We start from the raw sequence: 20170 nt of genomic DNA, 5'->3' as shown, positions 1-20170 counted from the left end.
GCATATTTCATCTTCAGTTTAATTGGCACAGATTTAAAAAATCCATGAGTAAAAAAAGGTACTGCCGATTACTTTATTGATAGATACATGTAATACTCTGCAAAAGTTCATTTTAAATAAGATACTATAAAAGGTCTGAAGATTAGAGAAAAAGTTTTGAGATTAGCCTTATCCTGATGATCCTTATTTTTCTTTTTGTCATAAATACTGCGCACACACTTGGGAGGGCTCCACAAGGTTTATGTTTAAAATGGAGAATGTTCAATCTGTTCTCTTGATAAGCTTTTTCGTAAATCACCACTGCACTAAAATGTTAAATAATAAATTCGCTAATTAGATAACATGTCACAACATCCTGAAAAATATTGAGTGGCTGAAGAGTCGTGTACTTTAAGACAAACACTGAAGCAGTGTGATAATTTAGAAATTAAGACATCTACTTCACTGAGCATCTCTCAGATGTTTTCACTTTCAGAGTATATGGCTTAACATTTTAATGGAAAAGTGTATTTTGGGATGGGGTCTTGAATTACAAAAACAAATCTGATTTAAAATAAATTTGAAGAGAAGCACAATGGAAAAAGCTGTTGCTTAACTTTGCTTATCACAGTGCCCTGCTTGTCACTAAAGACGACTCTACTGTATATTAATACTATATAAACACTGAAGCATTATTGTTACATTATAAAGTCTTATTTACACTGGTCATTAATACTGTTTTCCTTTTAAAAATGTCTACAATTAAAATATTCACTAATATTAAATATCACAAAGAGGACTGCAAAACCAGAAATCAAATGTAGAAATTAAAAAGTAATCCCTTTGTGAACTTTGCAAATGTAATTTTGACATTAGTAAACTACTGCAGAAATATGACCTAAAAATAAACAAACATTTCTGGCAGCCATCTTGGAATTTGTCCCACACAAACACCTTTACAGCTATTCTGACAGAGATTCTGTCAGCATGGACTTGCACATCACAAAATGACAAGAAATTAAGGTTCATCTTTCCAGACCCAGTGTTTAGATTAGCATTTGTGAATTGTTTCGCAATGCTGTATACATGGATGATATTTTCTGGTAGCAAGATACTGTTCTATTTGACAGAATGTCCTACCAACTTTTCTTTATAACATAAAAGATGGAAGAAATTTCAGACATATGATTTCGACCTCAATACGTAAGGGAAACTCTGTCAGGGAGGAATGTTCTTAGGGCATACTATACTCATTCTACTCCCACAGCTTTTAGTGCACAGTAATGAATTTCTTACTATATGAACAAATCTCACATTTCAGTGAAGTTCAGGCATTAACAACTAAGAATGGCTGTGAAGAATGCCAATCACAGATAAAAACCTATTTTAATACAACAAAAGCTGTGGTAGCTCTTCGGTAGCTACCAGAGTGGCTTTTATTTACAGGTCACAAAGGACCTTAGATTTGTTATCTATTTGGACAAAAACATTCACTTTAATACACCTTAGATAAAGGAAAATACACGCCCATATCAAGTTGGTTCTGTGCATTAAAAAGTATCATCAAAGCCAAATATTACTAGGTGAACATACAAAGCTTTATATTAAATTAATTCTGAGGAGGACTTCATAAGTATTTTTTCCATTAAAATGAAGTTGACAAATCTCAACTTTTTTCCATCTCTTATGTTTTCTCTTATGTGTTATGCCAGATTTTCACATTTACAGAGGATTTCTTTCTGAAACATGCGCAAAAATCTTTAAAACGCACCACGTGTACAGTTTGACTGGTTTTGGCTACCTGAAACAAGGATATTCGCTAATGCCTTGTTGTAATAAATGAGAATGAGGATTAGCAAACTTAAATGAGGTACCACAAAAAAATTATTTATGAGGCAGTAGAAAATTAAGATTAAGATGCAATATTTCTATCCACTGCTACTGGAAGGGAGTACAAAATAGGGGGAAAAAACAGCAGGTGCAAAGAAACACTCGGCTCAACAGAAACTCACCCGTACTAGAGTTGGGGCCATGCAGGAGCACACAGTCTTCATGTGCTTAAGACATTTCTCATGGGACATGAAACTGCACACTGCAAAGGAGAAAGGACACAGCAACATGAGATTCACGCCTCCCTGGATGACATTACTTCACTTCGAAGCAGAAAACCGTCACATGACAAACAGCTGTTTTGACATTCATCAGAACACCAAAAGAATGGTTATTCATTGAATTTTCCACCCACACAAGAAGATATTTACTACACAAGTTCTTTTTGAAAATCTATTTTACAGGAATTAAAAAAAAACACTCTTAGAAGTGTTGACTGTGGTCATTCGGTATTGCAGTCTATGAAATTCTGCTTCAGAATGTGATCCCTGTGCTTTGGCATTTTATATTAATTATACTTGTGACCTCAAAGTCATCAATAAAACCAGTAAGCAGTGGAGAGCTGTAATGACCTGTCAAACCACTGTAGTTGAAGTGGAATGTCTCAATATTATTTTGTAGTTGCTAAAAAGGAAACAAAATCTTCACCCATATAAAGTCACCTCTCACAACAATAGTGAAATGGAGAAGTATTTGTGTACCTTGAAGATATGTTAATGAATATTACATTTTTCTAAAACTCATCTGAAGATATTCTGAATTGCAACTGGTGCTTGTGGGACAGCCATGTGCAGTACCTCATTATCACATCTATAATAGAATAAAGTTTTATCAGATTTTGATAAAGGTGAGCAGCTAATATGTAAATACAGAAGGGGATATAAAAAAGGTCATTTAAATTCTTCTTATTCAAACTCTCATATACCAATAGTTTTCTAAGAGCTAGCTATAGTCTTCTAGACCCTACAAATGTGTTACAAATGTACACTTTTTTTTTAAATGTGATTTGATAAACCGAACACTAAAAAAAGCTACATGACTAATGTCATTTGAAGTGTATGACATTTATTTAATGTGTGGTAAACCTGTCATTTGTTTTACTAGTAACAACCTGGTGAAACTTTCTGTTCTAAGATGCCTTATTGTTTGAAGATGAAAATGTTCATGGTTTACCAAGGTATTTACGGCAAAAACATTACAAACGAAGAACCGGTCCACTATTATTAGAATGACAACCCTGCATGTTTGCTATGAAGAACAGTTCTTTAATGAAAAAAAGCTTATATCACACAAACCATATGCTGTCTAAACAACTGTTAAATGTCCCTCTCATGCTGCTCTTCTTAGTGAAGGCACTTATCACAGTAATATGGAAAATGCAGCAGGCTTTTTCTTTTAGCTCTTTCTTTCATACGCACAGATAAGGCTCTTTTAAGTCACGCTAAGTCACCTCCCGGCTTCACTCTTAGCCTTCTTATAGGCACGCATTCACTTGAAAGAAAAAAATTAAGAAACCTACACCTTGCTCTTTTACAGTAGCTTTTAGAATATACTTCAAGTTATACATTGTACACCTTAAAATTATCTATTATTTACTGCATTTTGATAGCAAAGTACTGAGTTGGTGGCATGTTGTCTGGAACAGGTTGCCTAGACGTCTCAAGAAACTTCTAGATGAGACTCTGTGATCATGTGGTTGCTACTAGCAACCAAACGAGCACAACGGGTTCAGTGGGCTCTCTCTTGTTTGTATCCTGCTTATGTTCCAAGTAATATTTAGGCATTAACTATACAAATACAGGACTTTAATATTCCAAAAAAAAACAAAGTGATTAGATTCTTAAATGAAGGCAATATCCAAATCATGGACTCTCATTCTCTGTTACTCAGTAGATTTGTACGATTAACCTAGTCCTTTGCAATACAAATGCTCACTGTTAGTAAATTTTAATTATTGTAAATGGAGATCTGTTTATTCCACATGCAGTATAACTACAGTATCTGCTTTGAATATGTTTTGTGTTCAGTAGACAACTTTAATAGCTACTGATTCAATGAAGGTGCTAATCATTTGGTAGGAAAAATTTGGGCTTAATTACGGTTTATCGTTAAGGTTTCTGTTTTTTCAACTCAATTCAAGGAGGAAAAGTGCATAACCACATTTAAAATTCACGAAGCTGAAAGTAAGAAATTACTTTTATTCAGGAGCTCACGAGTTCAAAAGCTCAATATTAATTTATTCAATGAGAGCGAGAATCACTGATAAGGGTTTTCTTAAGCATCTCAAACTGCGCTCTTTTCTTGTGAATAAGGATATGTTAAAACCTTGAATTTTTTTATACTTTAATATATTTAATACATGAATAAACTATGTGAATTGATAGACTTCACACAGTTGCACAATTGTCAAATTAGGGTAAAACCTAGACTTTTTCCCCATTGTTTTCCCCTATATGAAAACATTTTATGGTAAATCCATATTTAATTTTCTTCTCTTATCACATAACACACTTTTGGTGCACTATTTTATTACATCATGTTTACTGTAAGTACAGCAGGCTCAAAGCAGCACACAAAAATAAAAATAGTTAATACTAAAAAACCTGCATGTATTCAGGAACATTCATATTAATTTTATATTATATATATATATAACACATACTTGTAATCTCATTTAGCAAGGGTTCTTATCAAATGATTAGCCTGTGAATACGTGGCACCTTATCGTATAGGGGCCTTTTGGAAAGGACATTTCAAGTCGTTTTGAAATTCAGCTGTGTGACGCAACACCCTAGCATGTTTGCGAGCATTAGAAGAATAATCAATTTTATCTTGACCTCTGAAGTGCGACAAAGAAGCAAAACTGTCACACCTCCAACAGGATACGAAGGAAGCAGCGACACTTGCGTTACAAAACAAGCCACAAAGTCAACAGACCAAAACCAGTGAGTGATTAAGAAATCAACTGCACAGAAAGAATAATAGATTACAGGACACGGCTTCTGTGTTGGCTTGCTTATTCTGAGCAGTAGGTCACTCAGAACTCAGTAAGGTACTGAAATACTAAAGCATGATTGAGAGTGTGTGAAATACAGTACATACACATCCAGAAAGAAATGAAGAACTTTTGTGCCCTGTGTACTTGCAATCCATTAGAAATCCAACCGCAAATTTCAGAAGAAATACGTGCGCTCCCTGAATCCTAGATACTGTGGAATTCTGTTTTGGTGAAAGACAAGGGCACAGCGAAGTTCATCGTTGTTTAGAGAGTGGCACCCCCTATGCTCTAAGCCCATGGACATCCGTGATCCGTGATCAAATCCCTGGTGTTTCACCCCTTAGCGCCATCATGGATATGCAAGCAACACTGGCACAGACTGGCAAAGATTCTGCACGGAGAACAATGGAATATTCCGCGTCAAAACACAAGAGCAATGACGTCATTTGATGTTGACAGCCGACGGACCCATCTTAGCATCTGTCCAAGAGATGCTGAACTGATCCCAGAACGCATCACACCGTCTTGAGTGGCCCTTGCTATGTGGGAGCAAGCTTTGTGTTGAAAGATTAAGGGATTGCGTGGAGACTGGTGTTAGCGGGAAGAACAGGCAGGCTGCTGCACAGCCTTCATGCTTCTTTAGGAATCACATTCTCTGCCACCACCAGACAACTAGGTGCTAACAGAAAACCCCAGTCTCACAAAATGCTAGGGGTGGCATTCTATGCTGCTATACATACTATAGTCTCATAACTCTGCGACACTGAATCATAATGCTATTTTTAAGGGCCCCTTACCACGGCAATCGGCTTTATGATGGTCAGATTTATTACAATCCACAGTTATTGCTATGTGGGAATGATTCCTCTCGCGATTGAGAGTCTAGTAGGTTGACTGGGTCTGAGGTGATCACTGGGCTTCCTGTCAGTCTGTAGTCTAATAAGGCAGAATGATGGATGCTGAATTCCCCAACGACTTCACATAACAAACATTCCTACACCTTTAGGTATGCAAGAAATTCCGACACCTTTCCATTTTTGGCAGTGTTTTCAATATGACAACACTGTTGTTATTTTTTTTTCCTTCCTTGGGATTATTTTTACACTTTAAGGAAGGTGTTAAAGCAATCCAAAGTAGTTCCACCACCAAAGTACAAACCAAGGTGCAGTATATACCCTACATAACCCTTTTTTGCAACTTTTTAAAAGGTATTATGTCTTTCCTTCAGAAAAAAAAATATTTTTGAAAAAACAACAACCAGACACATGCAATAAAGCACCAAGTGAGACTATCTGCTTACAATGCCACTCCTATCCTGAGAACATTCAATATAAGTTTATCATTAGAATCTAACCCCTAGTTTTGAGACAATTATAATGCAACAATGTGCTCAAACAAGCCAGTTATCAGCTATCAGCTATATAACAGTTATCAGGTTATCAGCTTCGACAACATGGCTGAAAATACCAAATAATACAATCTTAAACCAATTTCTGAAAGCTCAATAAACAAATGTTTATTAGTCTGCTGTGAAGTACACAATCTCTGTTTTAATTTGAAGAAATCCAAACACTAGGGAAACGCGTATTGAGTTGGTTTTATTAAATTCACATTTAAAACTAGAAAAAAAAGCACTTGAAAGACCATTTTAACTTTGCTGTTATGACTGTTGTGCAACAGAAAGTTGACCTGCATTCCAAGTTTATAAAACGTGGTTCCTAATTTGTCTTTAATATGATAGCGAAAAACCCCACTAAACATTAAATTACATCTTGTAATTTATCTTGGCTCTCATTCAGAAAAAACAGCACAGAAAAAGAAAAGTTTAATTAGTGCTGAGATGCTTGATTAATCTTGCACAAATTCAAAGGCTATCTAACACCTGCATCTTTTAAATAGTTGCATAATTATTTACTAGCCATGTTAAACAAAGTGTTGTATCATGCCTCAGCAATTTGTTTTTTTTAAAAAGAGAAAATTACAGTGTAAAATTAGAATGTAGCACTACAGGCATACTAAACAAAGAGTGTTTACAAACAATAAATACTCTTTTTTGTAGGGTTTTTTTCCCCCAATCTTCAGCAATACTTTGTAAAGTATAAAAAGTTCAGACAACACCATATGGCCATGAAGAAGCCAACTCCAAAACTCAAGCATCTTCCCTCAGTGAATACAGTCCCACTAAAGAGGATTAATATCCTTATTATCCCCATCCATCCATTTCCTAACGGCTTTACTGCTCTATCCAATACAGGGTTGAGGGGGGAGATCCAGGCTAGCAATGGGTACAAGGCAGAGTACAGCTGGGACAGCACACCAATCCATCACAGGGTACACACAGATATGCATGTACACCTGCGGTCAGTTTTCCCAGAAGCCAATTTACCTACCAGTATTTTCCTTCAGACTGTGGGAGGCAGCTGGAACACCTGGTGAAAACCAGCACTAGCAGGGGTGGGATACACAAATTCCACACAGAGAGCACCCCAGGTCCAGAATTGAACCGGGGGCCCCCGTTCTCAAAGGCTGCAATGCTAACCACTGCAGCGCCAAGCCGCCCATCCTTTTTCCTTCAAACAGTCCCTCAACAAATACGATTCTACCACCGAGTCACAAATCTGAATTCTTGTCGAGCAGCTTTAAAACACTTTCCTAAAAATCACACAAGTTTGCTCTGAATTAATTACTTTACCTGCTTACCAGCTTCACTGGATATAAACCAAGGCGGTTGCTGTTATTACAGAGTTAAAGGACAACATATTTAAACCAGAGACTGATTTTTGTTACAATATAAAAATCAAGCATGAACACGAAAAGGGTGCAGGAGCCAGTAAGGTCTCCTTTGGATCCATTTCCATAAACCAGACTTGAAACTTCAATGATTTGTAAAGTCTGACAATGAAGTGTCAAAGAAAGCCCAGCCATTTCACTTTTATTCGTCACAACCCAGTTGATTTTTAATAAAAACGAAAAGTGGGGCAAGCAGAGTGTTCGCAAAAGTTTGCTGTTGAACAAAATTATAAAAGGCATCGCTAACATTTGTGAATGGCTTGGCAATCTCTTTACACTCTTGTTCCAGAGCTACACCCTTGGAAAAAACACTGGAATATTTCTTAAAAGGTAAAGTATGGGGCCTAAAGAAGAAGGTAAAGGCCTGGTTTGCCATGTCCTAACCTGACCTGACCATCTCTACAGTCATGGTTTTTGGTTGAAACCTTCAGTTTCCACTGCAGCACTTATTTGTTGAAGAACATAAAAAGTAAGGATCTGTGCAATTGAAAATAGAACTCAAATCTTTAAAAAGTCTAAACATAGCCAAGAACACAAAGGGCAGCTTCTAAAAAAAAAACAGGTCTCTATCTTTCTCAGGAGCCCTGATTCAGTTTAGACAGTGTGCTGGAGGTTTGGGGCTTTTTTTTTTTAAACGACAGCAGGAAGTGGTTTCTGGCCCTCAGCATGCTGGCAGTGCTTCACAGGCAGTTGTGTGAATCGTACCGTTTTAAACCCAGTGCACCACCCCCACAATTTACCACCGGCACAAACAAGACCTGAACTTATCTGAAACGTCCGATACGTTCTCAAAGAGTGATGCATCGACATGAGCATTAAGAAACAACCTTGTGTTTCTATGGTATAATTTTACAAAAAAATCTTGCATCAATGAGCCTGTAAATATTAAAAAGCAGAAAATGTTAATTTGAATAGGCATTGCAGAAATCTCCATGAATCTCCATGAAAGTTCCAACTTAACTAAACCTTCAACTATAAACTACCTGTTTAAAACATTTTATGGGGGGGGATTACCACTTCTAAACACATATTCTGGGTAAAATACCTAGGAATTTGAAAACAGCACATTTACAGTTGTATGCAAAAGTTTGTGCACCCCTGGCCAAATGTTTTATTTATTAGTGAAAATAAGTTAACAACCTCAGCAGCGAACAAAATTAAACTTGATATATGTCTGCAAACGTTAATGCACAGTTACTATTTATTTGCTGAATTTAACACATTGAAAAAAATAAAACCGTAAATGTGGCATGTGTTAAAGTTTGGGCACCCTATCAGTCAGTACTTAGTAACACCCCATTTGTCAGAAATCAAAGCCTCCAAACAATTGTTGTAACCAGCTAACAGTCTTTCTATTCTTGCTTTAGGATTTTTTTCCCCACTCTTCCTTGCAGAACGCTTCTGGTGCAGAAATATTCTTAGGTCTTCTTGCATGCACTGCATGTTTGAGATCTACCCACAGATTTTCAATAATATTCAAGTCTGGGGACTGTGAAGGCCATTTCAAAACCTTAATCTTTCATTTCTTGAAGTAGTGCATGGTTGATTTCTTCACTGACTGTGGGACATTAGCTTCCAGGATTTGTTGATATTTAGTAGAATCCATTCTTCCCTCTACCCACACAATATTTCCTATGCCATGGGCTGCCACACAACCCCAAAGCGTAATAGATCCAGCCCCATGCTTAACAGTTGGCAAGGTGTTCTTTTCTTCAAATGCTTTTCCTTTTTTTCTCCAAACGTACCTTTGGTGATTGTAGCCAAAGAGTTCAATTTTTACTTCATTAGACAACAGCACTTGGTTCCAAAATGCCTCTGGCTCATTTAAGTGTTATGTTGTATACTTCAGACATTGACTTTTGTGATGAGATTGCAGGTAAGGTTTACTCTTCCATGCAGATCATGTTTGTGCAAGCAACGCTGCACAGTGGACCGGTGCAGCACTACTCCTGTGCCAGCTAAACCTTCCTGCAGGTCCTTTGCACTGATATACAGTAGGGGTTTTGCTTTGCATTCCTGACCAGTCTAAGAGAAGTTCTGAGATTTTGCTTGGTTTTCCAGATCTTGTCTTGACTTCAACTGTTCCCCTTAACTTCCATTTCTTAATCACATTTCGGACAGTGGAAATTGCAAGCAGGAAGCCTTTAGATATCTTTTTATAGCTTTCCCCTGCTTTCAATTATCTTTATTTTCTGATCCCCAGTCAGTTGCTCAGAGGAGCCCATGGTTGTTGAGTGTAAGCACAACACCCTGAGAGGTTTGAAGAGTCAGAGAATTTATTAAGCTCTGGAATTGTCATCAAATGACTTAGATTAAGGCCTAATGAGTCAATTAAGTTCTGAGACCTTACAAAAAATAACACTAGTGGATCAACTGGATTTCTGGCTCTAATTTCTGCCAAATCGGGTGTTACTAAGTACTGACTTTTTTCAATCTGTTAAAGTTAGCAAATAAATAGTAACTGTGCATTAATATTTGCAGAAATATGTCAAGTTTAAGTGTGTTCACTACAGAGGTTGTGTTAACTTCTTTTCACTTAGAAAATAAACAAAATGTAATTTGGCCAGGGGTGCCCAAACTTTTGCATGAAACTGTATATCGAGTGCTATAAGCCCTGTAGTCCATGAGGTTTCAGTTACCAGAAAAAGTTTTAAAAAATGCAATTTGAGGAAGGTAAATATAGCCATTAAAACAGAAACAAATGAAGGTATCTTGGTTTTGTCACTAAAACTGACTTAATTTGAAGCAACCTTAAAACTAATAATGCTAGGTCTCCAAAGTGGCGTAAGGATCTATAATACTGAGGTTGCCTCTTCCAGTTTCAGTATGTCGTTTAGCTAGCTATGACCAGGTTTTCCTAGGCAGCAGTGCACAAGTGGCCAAGGACAAGAGAGGGCTGGAGATGACTTGTACTGTTCAGGCTATTCTCATCATGCCCACAGCCGCCCTGAACTATGAGCCTTTACTGCTGTTGGCGAGAGACACGTCAATTCTGGGAGTGCTGGGACTGCTGTGGCATTGTGGAAGGAAAAGACTACTCTGATGATGCAAGTTTTGGAGGCAGATACAATCCTTTTTGGGGGTTCAAGGGGTCACTGTAGTGAACTGGAGCTGATTAAAATGAGTGATCGCAAAGTGAAAGGAATAAAAAACTAAATTAATACTAGATGAAAACAGCAAATACGCAAACCTTGGAATTCTGTGTTTGACCTGACTTTGTCATCATGACTAGTTTGTGCATGGGGACTTCAGACTTAAAACTCATGAAGAACAACCTATTGAGCTCATTCTGTGCAGCGTCACTCGTGATGTGCACTTACTGTAGCTTAAACTGCTGACTTCATCTCTATGGTTTAACATCTTTAACAGCACACACATCCACGCCATTCAGAGAAGTCCAGCCTCTTCTGAACGAAGCAGCAGCCCGTGAATTTAAAGCTTTTCTTTTCTTTTAAAATAAAACAAGCTGAGATATGAAACCAGATATGACAGGACTTTTTCTCATACTGTTTAAATGCAATTCCTGTCATGATCTATAGCACTGCCCTATACGTGACCTCCCAGGGAAATGAGTAATGCCTGCAACATTCTAATTAATACCCTTTTCTCAAAAGAAGAACAGAAGAAAAGATACAAATAAAAGAAAGCCATTTGGTTCTATATAGCTTATTTGGTTGCTAGTTGGTAAATGATTTGAGGATCGGATCCTATGTGGATTCTTGAAAAAAAACAACAAAGGTATTAGTTGCAATTATGAGGCTGGGCAACTTATTCCCAACTCAAACAACCCAAAGCATAAAGAAAAGGCTCATACAGTATATACAAACAGCTTTTATTGCAAGAACCATAAAGTACAGTATGCCTGTAACATTTGTTATTGATCTACACAAGACTGTCAGTGTGTGCCTACTCTAATTCTTTATGAAATGTTGTCCAATATAAGAATTTATCTTCAGCTGCCATGTCACCTGGAGGACTGGTTCAGAAATTCTGGTCGAGAGGGAAGAGTTCAACTTACTGGTCCACCATCACCACCTATGCAGCAAACTGGTTTCCTATCCCTGTACTGACTGATCCAACACATACTTGACCTCCGATAAGATCAGATCTGAAATCTGATGCGAAATATACACCACTTTATCTACCAGTTTATCACAGTTTGTGTGATTGTTAGAATGCTTTTTGGATAATTCAGCAAAACATTAAGATAAACATGATTTCCTTACTAAAATCAATTCATCGCATTAACATCTCCTGCATTTAACTGCGCAGATAGCTGAAAACCCGTCATCGTCAACTCTAAACCAAGCCCATCTCGTTGAAAGTGTGCTCAGGCCTTCTCTCCTTCTGTAGCCCCCGGATTTCATCCCCAGTGGACTCCTGGTTGCCATGCAACTGAAAAAGTCAATCACAGTTTCACACACTAAGCTAGCAGCAATGCAGCATTTCATCCAAAACTCACTCGCAGAACGCCAGCACCTACTTTCTCCCTCTCACACCAGAACAGACAGCACTATGCTACAAACCTTCTTATAGTTACAAACTGGGCTCACAGACACCAAATGCACAGGTTAAGCATTGGAGCTGTTTTTAAGCTCTGAAAAGGAATTAAAGGAAACCTACAGAAAAGGAATACCTTGGTCCAAAATCTTATATTCCCAATGTCTGGGTACAGATTATGTTGTTTTTAGGTCCTAAAATAATACACATGGGAAATTAAAGAAGTAAAAAAAAAAGATACTCTAAGGCTGCTTTTATTTAGAAAGAATTAAGAAATTCATGCAATATTAATCCTTTTAATTCCTACCCTATATTAACTTGTACACTAAACACCGTAAAGGATACACATTCCTTTATACACTACCATATATCCTCGTCTCTCACGTTCTTCATTTGCACACTTGGAGAAGCACAAAAACAAAGACAATGTGCTAAGACACATGTAAGACGTGTCACAAAACATTATCCTCAGAACTAGCCAGATTCATCACAAACGTGTTCAACATGTATTCCACTGTATTCAAACACTCTGCAGATAAGGAAACATTTCTTCTGTGGAGAAAGCAGACACCACAAAGGGAAGGAGAAAAAAAACGTTTAAAAAACACCTAGGGCAAATATTTAAACTCAAAACACACACATCGCTTTTAAGACACAGGTTAACAGCTGATATAAAATACTACTGAATGTTACGTATGTATACAAAAGATGATTCGGGGAGTTTACTATAGTGTCTTTGCAAAAACATTTTAAAAAATCAACAGAGTGAAATTGGAAAAAGACAAGGAGAAAAGAAAAGTCCCTCCTCTTCCAAAACTACTCCTACCCAGAATAATGTAAAATAAACACATATTAAAGACAGCATGTATTTACAGATGGTTCTCTAGGAACAGAAGTACTAGGTAAGTATTCAATATGGCCTTCAGCACAAGCTAACAAGTTCCCCAATACCAATAAGTCATTGCCTGATATCCTTTTGGCCTTTTAGCACTGATCAGCTGCAATTCCTATTAAGACTAAATGGATATGCCAGAAACGTGGATACTGAGGATACTTCAGATGGTTTAAGTCGTATCTCATTGTATCAGCCAACTTTAAGACAGTATCTTGTATACACTATTGCTTTGGCAGAGCAAAGCAACCCATCTCCTGTTACTAAGCAAACCCGATAACTCAATCACAGGAATGATGCTTAATTAGGCAATTAAACAAGGAAACGAAAAAAAACAATCAATACAATCTATCTTTCTGTGGCACAAGCTCTTAAATCATTCCTCGACATGCCTTTAACCTGCCAGCATTAGCTGGAAGAGGTTCTTTAAATGTATGTCAATGTACAGATCAATCAGTCCTAACCCCCTGCTAACTGAAGGACAACTGACGTCCTCCTCCACTGAGCTCTTGACAGCTTTCACTCAATTCCACTCCAAACACACAACTCCTCTTTACTCGCGAGAAGGAGTGGAGAAAACCGACAGCTACGTATCCTGCTTGCTCTATTTGCAACTGCAAAGGCAGGGATGAAAATGTTTTTACTCACATCAACTCAGTATACTTTTACTTACTGCCTCTTTTCAGACATCTTAAAAGACTTCATCATACCTATCACCTATTATTACTATTTCTAAATGAATATGTCACAGGTTGAAATGCTCATCTGTCTATTTTTGGAGACTAATATTCTAAACTTTGACACACATGCCTGTCACAAATTATAATTACAGTATCCCAACTGTTGGCTGTAGTACTGTAGATCAGATTTCCCACTGGCCAGTAGGTTAAAATTTTGACTTAATCTGGACCTTAGGAAGGGTTTTTAACATCGTGAAGAAACATTTGGCTGAAAAAATACTTAAATGTCAACTGAAACAAGATTACCAGTTTGATATTTAACATTTCTGTGCTGTAAAAGTGCTGTACCCGAAGAAACAAAATCTTACGACAAATGAATTGCACATCTACAGTATACTGTTTTTGAGCTAAAACCGTATTCCCTAAAATGTCTCTTTCCGCTCACAAATGAACAAAAAAAAGGTTACAAGCTAGAAAAGACATACAGTAGATTTCATTTAGCCCATTAAGTTGTTAATAGCTAATTGATCCAAGGATCTCATCCAGCCTTTTTTATAAAAAGCCAGGATTTTAATTTGCGTGTCTTTATTCTAAAGTACACATGATGAGAAGTCTAGTGCTTCTTTAGTAAACACAGTTTTCTCAACAATTAAACAAAAGGAAAGGTGTCATGGACTGCACCTTGAAGAACCACCTATGTACAGTATGATAAAATAATTGATATTGTAAACAAAACCTATGTAATGCAAAAATAACCTTTTCTCTCAGAATGTAGCTGTAACAATTCATGAGACAGGAGGCTATTTCTGTACAGAACTGTGTTATGACTATTAGTACAAAAATACAAACAATTGCTTTTGGTTTTCCAAAAAAACAGCTGGTTTTCCTCCTCTTCATCTGCAGTGCTTGAGGGTTTATTCCAATAAGGATGAAACACTGAAAGCTACTTTTTGGTTTTTACTTTTCTGGAGTAAGGTTGATAGGGATGTTTATACTTATACAGTTTCCACGATAAATCAACAAAAACTAGAATGCAGAAGCTATTCATGAGCTCAGTGCAGAAGTTGACTGTATAAAGTTGTTAAGAGTTTCAAGCATCACTAACTAGGAAATTTTGATAGAGGGGTTACCAATTTACCAATTGCAAATGCCAGACGACACAGGGATGGGAACCATTAGTTTAAGATGCCTTACTTGCATTAGTGCTACATATTGGTAAATGCTGCTGTGTTTGGGTAATCACTGGATATTGGTATCAGTCACAGCAATCATAATAAGTACATCCCCGCAGTACAAAAAATTGGGCAATTATTTGTCATCATAAAGTTGGTAATTGCTGGTAATGACTATGGCAACCCAGAGCTAAACCCACAATCGTGGTGCAAGAAGGGACTACAGCCTGGACTGGAGGCCAGACCATTACAAGGCACACACACTGTGACACTTTAGAGATGCCAAATAACCATGGCTTTCTGAAAGTGTGAGTACACTGGTGCACTCGCAGAAAGCAAACCGACTCCACAGAGATGGTGGCTCAGTCCAAAACTGAATCCAGGACTCAAGAGCTACAAGGAAGCAGCACTCGGATATACTCAAATATCTGGTCATCCCATGTTTTCAACATCTCAAAGATCATTCCAGAAACCGCAAGTATAAAAACAAACCAGCAAGTATAAAAACATGAAAATACTTGAGTGCAACGCTGTACCCTTGCAGAGCAAATCACGCAGAAGATGCATCTTTCCTCTTTGGTAGTACCATAACATAACTGGGTAACTCTACTCTGTACCATAGTCCTAATTTTAATATGAAAGGGCTCTGTCTTACCTCCTTAACTGACATTTTGTAGACTTCTAAGTGCTCCAGTTGTGCTACTCCCATTTTGCCCCAACTCTAAAGAGAAATTATGTATTCATTCTACAACTACTGTTTTAGTGTTTCCCCATCCTGTACACATACAAAGACATATAAAGTTCCTTAGAAAAATATCCAAGTACTTATGGTAGTATAAAACTATTCCCTCCTGGACTCCTTTAAGTAAGATTCACTTGAATCTTTGAAATTATTTCCTCAGGCCTACGTTTTTCATAAATGACAACTTTAATTCAGCTTTACTTCATTACTCCTTCACAGACGAAAACTAAAAGATGCACTAATACCTAGCAAGCGATCCACCTACTTTTTTTTAAGTCAAACTGTAGCTTTTATGATGAAGAGGATTGTTAAAAAAAAATAAGATTGTTGAATTAGCCCCCAAAAAATCAGCGATGTTTTCACAAATCATAATTTCAAATACCTCCAAGAAACACTCAATTACAATTGTTAACAAATATATGTGTATTTCGGTAACTAAGATCAAAATTGATCTCAGAGCTTCTCTTATCGTCTTCCACAAGTTAGATGAAAACACCCACATAAAGTATCTTCCTCAAAGGGTCTTATCATTTCTTCACAGTTCACCAGGTTTGATAGTGCATTTGCTGACTTAGGTGCAGTTTGTTAAGACTTTACTATAAGCAATTTATACAATAATGTACATGTGATGTTCAAGAGAGGTGTAGTGGGTTCTGTTAGGTTTTGAAAGGACTGAACTGTGTCATTAAGAACAGTGCCCTGGGAACTTTTCATTTCTTCACTATTATCACCTCAAGATGTACAGTTTTTCAACGGGGTTGGTTATGGACTTCATTTCCATGACCCTTCTGTGTTGGTCATGCAGCTACATTACTTCAACCTACCAGCCAAGCTTTATATAATATGTGGCTGAAACAATGAGTAATGCACAGGTTTTCTAGCTACTGTATGTATCAAAGGTTCAGACCAAGTTCCTTTTAGAAGCGACTGGTACTGTCCCTGTATATACAGAACAGGCAGACTTAACATTAGTTTTTATACACTAATAGTGCAATATATCCACATATAACAGACCTTTTTCACATTTAAGAAGCACTTTTAAGGGGCAATTATATGCAATGTAAAGAGTCCACAACAGCATACACATATGCTTTTATTATGCATTCTGTCTAGGCTTAAATCCATATTGCAAATGCTGTCAAATTTAAACCGCATAACCCTGATTTTAAACAGTTACCTAAAGATATAGTTCAAGTAGTTAGCTGCGTCAGCATGCGCAGACTGCAAAGGAAAAGGTAAAGGTCTATTCCATGCTAAAAAGAGAAGAAAAGAAACAACGTTTCAGCTGTGGGGCCTTTTTTAGGTGTGATCTAAAGAAATATGCACCCTTTACTTAATATCAGTGCTAGAATATGTGCATACTATAGTGTAACTGCACTTATAATTCTCACTGTAAAATCTCTCCTTCCAGCACAATAATGATAGGGTAATTGCCACAATGTCACATTCCATTAATGTGTATTTTAGGCTTTCAGCATATCTGCTAAACATAAGCAATTTAGTCTATTTTTAGGAAGATACTTAATTGCATAAAGCCCCTACTCCCCGAAAAAACCTCACCTTTTTTTTCCATTTAAGTATAACACAGGAACTAACACGTCTATCTTTTTCATGCTTTCACGCGATACCCATTTTATTGCTAATTTGTTTTGTCATAAAAGTTTCAAATTTGCAGAAAATAAAAATCCTTAGCCTAACAGATTCACATGGTGTTCACAAGAGGCCAAAATTCTTCAGAAATGTAGAAAATGTGTATTTATGTATTCCACTGAATGCTATATTTTCTGTATAGCAGCTGCATTAATGTTTACAATCACCTATGAGAGAATTATAAAATGTAGCTAGAAGGAATCAAGGGATACAGTGTATACATTCAGAAAGTACACCATAAACTAAACTGACAACAGTCCCTGAAACGTAGTTTTCTTTAGTTTACTAGCTGTTGTAGTACATCATAACACACAAACCACAATCTGCAGAATTTTAACATGACCAAAAAAAAGGAAAAATAAGAAAACGGAGAGGAAAATATGTGCAATTTACAATTCTAAATTAACTTGCATATTTTATACAACACAACCTAACCGTGTACTGCTGTTAATGCACTGAATGGAAGAAATCTGGCATGTTAAAAAAACATTACACCGCCGATTCAACACTCAAATTATCCTTGTTTTTTATTGACTAACAATAATTTATCGAATATTTAATGATTATAGTGTAATTCGTTCAGGTTTTCTTACAGTAAGATTGATAAATAAAAACAGATTACCGTGAAAGCTTTCTGAGCCTTTTCTTTGGGAATTCACTTTACAAAGAATACGGTTAGAAGCCGTCATGTGCTGCCTGTTTGAAAAAGCTAAAAAAGCAAGGATACTTGCGTTTTGACAATGAAGTCTGTCACTATGTTCTGAGAACATTTACGTCCGTAAAATAAATATTGGCGAAACGTGTTGTTTAAATAATAAATAAAGCAAATACTAAGACATGCTCGTTAAACCCTATGAAACATTTTTGCACACTAAAAATATACTGTATAACAATGATCATATTTTTAGATATTTATCTTATACCATTTACATTTACTGTTTACAAAAATGTGTTCTTTGTGGGACGCGAGCATTGATTAATTTTCAGTTAATATGCCATAGTTTTCTGAACGATGTATGTAGAGCAGAGGGGGGAAAAACTCCCAATTGCACAGCGACAGTCTCAGCCGTTCCTGGTTTTACTACAACCCTCAAACGCATACACCTCTTTTTAACATAAGGTTAGAAACAGGGATCCGACATCCATAGAAACCCTGGAAAAAAATAACAATTCCAATATTGCGTGGTCCGCACGATTTGAACCACAGCCCCTACCCCGGGTTTTAAGATCCAGACAGTCAATGATGTGCAAGATTCAAGTCTCACCTTCGCAAAGGAAGCCGGCTAATCCCCAGATGAAGTCGCTGCAGTGGTGGCAGAAGGTCGGCTTCGTCAGTGTCACTTTCCTGAAACTGTGTCCAGGAGCCCCAGCCTGGTACTTCGTCCTGCAGCCCGGCGAGCTCTGTGCTTTCTTCCTCCCGGCCACAGGGCTGGCGCCCGGGCTGTCGGTGCCGCAGTTACCGTGCTTGACCCGCACACTGTCTGCCATGCTAAGCTAATTTTGTCTTATTTGTACCCTTGCAGCTTATTTGCTTCGATATAAATAAAAGAAAAAAACCCGACAGCGTTAGCACACCCTACGTTAACCCTCTGCGAATCATCGTGGCCATACGACTGCAAGCTTCAGTTCAGCCAGAATTATCTGTGATCATGTAAATGGCATGAATATCAGTCATACACGGCGAGCAAAACTGTTGTGTACGAGAAGCCCATTGAGTCAGAAGTTTTTATTATTTTTGAAGGTCTCCAATTTCCATGAAAAAAATCGTCTTAACGCAAAATATTCCCGCAGTAATGTCGTTGGCTTCGGCTAAGTAGCGTGTAAACTAAACCCCCGACCAACGAAATGAAACCACGAAACAAAAAATCCAACACAGTTTTGCAAAAGCCTGTCAAGGTAGTGTTTACTGCCTAGCGTCGGTTAAAAAATAACACATTTTAGCCTCGAAATAAAAATCATCCGGATTCCTAAAACTACACCGCATCGACAACTGCACCTACTTTCTCAAATCCATTAGCATTTAGTTACAGGAACGCCGGATTCAAATTGAGAGAAAAAAGACACGTAGAACAAGAGAGAACCTTGCCGAGGTAGATTCACTGCTGTTTCAGTACTAAGGTTTTTGCGAGCGAAGGGAGAACAAGCAGCAGGCCAATGTATATAAAAAAGGGGGGGAAAACTATAAACTTACGGAAAAGGGGATGATGATACGAGATGAACCATAGTTGGCCCAGTTTCTCCGAACCGAAAGACGGTGGACTAACAACCGGCAGCGCGAAGACGATCCCAACACTGAACTAAACCGAGACGCTGGAGCCGAATTCAGGAGTTCGTTAAAAATGTTTTTACACAGTAAAAATAATTTTCGTGCAACTTTCTTTGGTCTTCCCTCCCCCTTTTTTTCTTATGCTCCTGTACTACAGTGGTTAGTCTGCAGCAGCAGATGAGGTTGCGAGGAACAAACACAACTTCCGCCTGCAGTTCTTCGGCGAGTTGTTTCTTTCCCTTCCCCGCTGCAGTGCTGGATTCTCCCGGCTGCGGTTTCTGTTCATAGCCCCCAGATCCAGTGCAAAGACTCCTGATTGTTTGTGACTGCGGATTCCCGTTTGACGTCGATACCTGCTGGTTGTCCGCTGTCTGCTCTCTCTTCCCCCCTCCCCAACACAAGACATGCGTCAGGAAAACAGATGCTGGGATTCCAGTTGTTGAGTAACAACACAGACACACACACCCCGGCAATTTGGTAGTCGGAGCGTGTTTGAACTCCCACTCACTCAGTCATTCCCGTAACCTCCTATCTTAAAAAAAAAGGCATTTCATTTCTTGCCCCTGCGGATGCTTTGCGTTGTTACGCATTAAAAAAAACCTTGCAACCAA

At 37.7% G+C, this 20170-nt stretch overlaps 1 protein-coding gene across 2 annotated transcripts in view; it reads right to left on the bottom strand.

Annotated features, from left to right (window-relative positions):
* Nucleotides 1–20170, bottom strand: part of dgkq (diacylglycerol kinase theta) — a 79361-nt gene extending 59191 nt beyond the window's left edge. The window contains exons 1-2 of one of the 2 annotated variants that reach the window (XM_088626445.1): nt 18559–20170; nt 1992–2071 (exon numbers count right to left, since the gene is read on the bottom strand). In XM_088626445.1, the coding sequence (XP_088482571.1) occupies nt 1992–2071; nt 18559–18781 (303 nt within the window). In that variant the 5' untranslated portion in view covers nt 18782–20170. The remainder of the gene's footprint in view (nt 1–1991; nt 2072–18558) is intronic. The other variant, XM_088626454.1, reaches the window with a different exon arrangement.

The sequence above is a fragment of the Lepisosteus platostomus genome, chromosome 1 (genome assembly GCF_059453375.1).
Source record: "Lepisosteus platostomus isolate fLepPlt1 chromosome 1, fLepPlt1.hap1, whole genome shotgun sequence".
NCBI classification, from domain to species: Eukaryota; Metazoa; Chordata; class Actinopteri; order Semionotiformes; family Lepisosteidae; genus Lepisosteus; species Lepisosteus platostomus.
This window is presented reverse-complemented; position numbering and strand designations above follow the sequence as displayed.